The 5,363-nt window shown below is 31.9% G+C and overlaps 1 protein-coding gene across 1 annotated transcript; it reads right to left on the bottom strand.

Annotated features, from left to right (window-relative positions):
- Positions 1-523: 523 nt before the first annotated feature.
- On the bottom strand, positions 524-3,025 carry LOC116007990. The gene is made up of 3 exons (XM_031248641.1): positions 2,796-3,025; positions 2,060-2,236; positions 524-730 (listed from the first exon to the last, which is right to left on the bottom strand). Exons 1-3 carry the CDS (start codon positions 2,880-2,882, stop codon positions 620-622), a joined length of 375 nt encoding a protein of 124 aa, XP_031104501.1. The 5' UTR covers positions 2,883-3,025; the 3' UTR covers positions 524-619.
- Positions 3,026-5,363: the final 2,338 nt, after the last annotated feature.

Below are 5,363 nucleotides of genomic sequence, written 5' to 3'. Positions count from 1 at the left end.
CTTGACACAACATACGGCCAAGTTGTCCTCCTCCCAGAACCCCAACAACCATTTCAGATACTCCATGAATGGGTGAAACAGAGCTCCTACGTTTAGTCACATAACCAGAAACATTTAAAAAATGCCATCAAAACTGCTCTTTCTGAAGTAAATCATGCAGCACAACTCACAGCTTACAATTCACTAATTCATTATAAGCATAGTTCTTAAGGAACAAAACAGCAAAAGCAAAACACTCTTTTTTCTCCTTCAAAAAGCACATCATCAGGAGATAATAGTTGAGAGGCGGCTACGGCATTAGGAAACTTAAGTAAAAAATCTTGACTTTATAATTCAATAAACCTCAAAAGGAAAAACCTTTATTCATGAATTCATTTAAGACACTTTTAAACATCACACCTGAAACCATAATAAAAATCAAGTTTCTAGAACTTGCGTTGGGAAGCAATACCTGTCCGGTGCCGGCGTTTCTTGAGCTTTCAAAGAAGCTTTGCAAGGCAGAACGGCGGAGCTGCATTGGGCATTTTGGGAAAGCATCCAAGAAGAGGAAGAAGAAAGTTGCTTGAGGATTAAGGTGCGTTGAGGCTTAGAATTAAGAACACCTCCAAAGATGACACTTTTACAGGGAGCTGAGTTGATTCTGTGACAATGGCCGCTGCTGCAAAGTGGGGCTGCAGATTTGGTAAAGCTCTGCATCCCCTTTCACTTTCTCTTGAAAAAGAATAGAATTCTGGAAAAATGAAAATTGAAGGAGGGGTTTAGGGAAGAATGCTTGGGTTTTTGGAGATTCGGTGAAAGTATTTGGTTCAAGTATCATAAATTAGAATTAGAATAAAATACTTAATATTTGAAATGAATTTTGAGGAAAATAATCAACTCATTTAGAATAAGGAAAAAACTTGTGTGAGACCGTCTCAGTTCTCACCATGAGACAGGTCGGGTCACTATGCAATTGTAACACTTATATGCACAAATGTCATACTTATATGCTCAAATGTAAAATACTAATCATGAATAAAATTTTTGTTACTTATAAGGGTAAATGTAATACTTTTAAGGGAAAATACAATACTTTTACATTTCAATTTGAAAGTATTACTTTTTTCCTCAAAAGTATTATATTTGCTCTTATAAGTAAGGGGCACTTGTCAACATTACTTATTATGAAAAATTTATTACTTTTTCTCTTATAAATAACAAAAATTGTATTCTTGATAAGTGTTATATTTGAGCATATAAGTATGATATTTGCACATATAAGTACGACATTTGCATGGTGCTTTAACCCGATCCGATCTGTCTCACGAATAAGGATCCGTGAGACGGTCTCACATAAGTGTGACCCTTAGAATAAAATTTAAAATAAAAAATAATGTAAAAATATTATTATAACAAAAGATAAAATAAAATGTGTATTTTATCTAGAGTTTTATTACAATTTTGAATCCCCAAAACTCATGAACCAAAGGCTCTTAACTTGCATCAAAACTGTGTATGGGAAATGGATTTTGATATGGGATATAATCTCAAAAACAACTAAAAAGTAATTTAACAATCAAAATTTACTCTTTGATACTATAAAGTGTTGTCAAACCAGGACCGGCGCTCCCCATTAGGCCCGCCTCACTACGAGCCTAATTCTTGTGGGTTTTGCGTGCCGGCCCACAGGCTAGGATAGAGATGACACTAGCTCACAAGCTAGGGTAGAGGTGACCCTAGCCAGTCCCACGTAGGTTGGCAGACCCGCAGGCCAGCCCACGGGTTTTTTTTTTTTAATAATTAACAATTAAAATTATAATTCATTAAATAAATATTAAAAATTTACAACTCCATTATATACCAATCTAAAATTAACTGTTAATGACATATATTAATTCAAAGTCACAACTTACAAGCAGAGGAAGCAGTAGCCAGTAGCAGGCAGTAGATATTTGTTTTTAAAGTTTAAAATTTTCATACAATTTAACCAACAAAGTACAAAATTACACAAGTCAGAATCCAACAAGGAAAATTTTTATTTTTAGTTTTTTAAAATTAAAAAATTAAAGAAAGAACTCACGGCGTCGTGTAGGAGGCTCGGAGCTGGTGGTGAGGCGACAACTCCGGCCAGGCAGCCAGCAGTGAGCCGGTGTCCTCTCTGTCCTGCGTAGCACGTCTTGTTGTGTCGGAGGCAGAGCTGGTGGCGACTGACGAGGCGGTGGAGGCAGAGCTGGCCAGTGTCCAGTGACTCCCTATCCTGCGTAGTAACCGACCAAAAACCAATTGAAATGCTAGTCGGTTACCAAAAACCAACATTTTTTTTTTGAGTACTACTCACTCTGTTACAATGTAATATCTGCCTCCACTGAGGCTCAAACCCACTCCATCATCCATGTGAGAGTGTTAATTGGGACACCAGATGCCACTAGACCACAAGGCCTTTGGCATATTTCAAATCATAAATAAATAAGCAAACAAAATGGTTTAAACCCAGTGTCCAGTGCATTAATATGTTTTGAATTGAAACTTACAATGATGATAGAAACAATGTAGAACTGTCATTAATTTAAACTTACAATGATGATAGAAACAATGTAGAACTGTCATTAATTTAAACTTACAATGATGATAGTTTTAAGATCAATTACGTTTAAACAATGCTAAAAATAAAGAACATGGAGCAAAATTAGTAGTAGCAGGCAGAAATAGTAGTAAACTCAAAAAATTAAACTACAGACAAATAATTAAACTAAACATGAACATAGAGTCAGACACAACGACAAATAATTAAACAAACCAAATATGTAAAAATTTACCTTGACTCCTTGAGGACGACTGGACGAGGAGACGGAGGAGTTGGCGAGTTGCAGGCGCTGAGTCGGCGACTGGGTAGTGTTTGGCATCTGAGGATGTGAGGAGCGAGGGCAGAGGGCGTAAGGGAGTGAGGCGGTGAGAGACGATGAAGAAAGTAGTGAGAGTGTGAGAGACGAGAGACGAGGGCGGAATCCGGCAAGTGGAGAAGCCGAGAGTCCGAGACGGGAGAGGGTAGGGCTATTGTCTATTTGAGTTTTGTTGGGCTAAATATTATTTGTTTTGGGCTATTGGCATATTAGCAGTATATTAGCAGCACCCAATACTTATACCATAGACTCAGGTCCACCTAACAAAGTGGATATACTAGTATTGTTCCCGTGCGATGTAAGGATTAAATATTAAAAATATTGTTATTGTGTTATAGTGAGATAAGTATTATTATAATTATTTTAAGTTCTTTATGATAGACTTAATTTAAATATAATAAATAGATACATGAATTTAAAATTTAAAATAAAAACCAAAAACTTACTATTAATTAATAAAAAGTAAATTGAATATTATACATTATTAAAAATTTCATGGTAAACATCAATAAGAATGAAAAACTAATAGTTGTAAGAGTAAATTTAATGAGATATACATTTCAAATTTAGGCACCATTATTAAGAATATGCAACAATGTAGAAAATGAAGGTCTAATAACTCAAACACATGACTATGTTAACAAATGCAGTCCATGCACACTACGGTCTTCATAACAAATATTGGAATGTCTTTGATCACCAACTAGTATTATACTCGCGCGATGCACGAATTATAATTGTTCACGTCTCAAATAAAGTTATTCGAATATTAACATACTTAAAGGCATTTAAAAATTTACTGGTTCTTTATGTGTATTAATATTATTCATAATTTAGCAGTTTATCCGTTTCACGAACTTAAAATTTATAATTTCTTTATAAACAAAAGTAAATATTATTATATGACTGTAGTATTTGTTAATCCGTAATTTTAGTACCAAATTACGGAGTAAAATAGACTCAGCAAAATATTATTTACAACTTATTAAATACGTCTTTGTAAACTACATTGATGGTCGAATTAAAAGTAATATCTAACTCATTACAAATCATAAATTTGACTATTGGGATTACTAACTCTAGATGCTGCTACGTATTATTACCTGTGTACAAAAATTGATTTTTTTAATAGCAATCTAACATGAGATAACGCTAGTATCAAATGCTTATCTAATTTATGCTTGATTATCCGTTTAATTTTCTACAACAAAACAAATGATTAATCTCAAAGATGTAAGACATATTGTGAATTTAGTAAGCTATATTCACAAAATGTACTAAATATTAAATAAGCTACTAAATATTATTTACCATTATTTTACATACTATATTACATACCATTATTAAATAAGATACATTATACTCCCTCTGTCACATTTTATATGTCCTACATATTGTTCATTGGTCAAACCAACTTTTTATTTATTTATTTATTTATTTTCTTTAGTATTTTTTACTCATTTTTAAATTTGATTTTTTTTTGTTTAATAGTACTTCTAGTGTAGTTTATAAATATATAAATTTTGTATACTAATATTAAACTTAATATTAAGAAAAATTGAATGCAAAATAAGTTCAAACATAAAATGGGACGGAGATAGTATATTTCATCATATATACATACACACATAGACATATAACATTAACCGGGCGTTTGGTTGGGAGGAGGGAATTAGGAGGGAAAAGAATTGTAATTCGGTGGAATTACAATTCAATGAATAAGGTAGGAATTGCAATTACAGTGTTTGGTATGCAGGAATAGAAGTACAGGGAATTGAAAGGTAATAAATGACAAAATGACTAAAATGTCCTTATGTTGTAGTAGATGTTGTAGTTGTAGTAGTAGAAGAGTAATAATAATAATAATAATAATAATATTAATTCTTTCAAAATAATAATAATAATTCTTTAAATAATAATAATAATAATAATTCTTTCAAATTTATTTTAAAAAAAAAAAGAAGAGACAAAGGGTATGAGAGGTGGGGCAAAATTGTCTTTACACCAACAAGGGTTCCATAACACACAAATTATGAAATACATAATATGTACTTGATACCAATTTGTTTCAACTAACAATTCATTAAATTAAGTCACTAATCAATCAAATTCAAAGTGAATAACAAAGTTCAAATTCCTCATTCTTAATTTCTCAAATTAAGTCACTAATCACTCAAATGCATATTAAGTCACCAATCACTCAAATTCAAAGTCAATAACAAATTAAAGCTCAAATTCCTCATTCATCATTCTCAAATGTAGTTAAAAAGAACTCAAGACTGAAAAGGTTTATTTATTTATTTTTTTAATGAATATTGATAAGTGGTAATTTGCGGGTAAAAAATATTCATGTCCAACCGGTCTAAAACAAGGATTAATCGGGTCCTTGATAAGCATATTTTATACCATGATTTAAATAAGATTTTATAGGTTAATTTTACTATTTATATTTTATATTTAATTATATTTAGTATATTTTAGTTA

This window comes from Ipomoea triloba, chromosome 16, assembly GCF_003576645.1.
Source record: "Ipomoea triloba cultivar NCNSP0323 chromosome 16, ASM357664v1".
In the NCBI taxonomy this organism is placed as follows: Eukaryota; Viridiplantae; Streptophyta; class Magnoliopsida; order Solanales; family Convolvulaceae; genus Ipomoea; species Ipomoea triloba.
The sequence above is the reverse complement of the archived record's forward strand: the minus strand, read 5'-3'. Positions and strand labels throughout refer to the sequence as shown.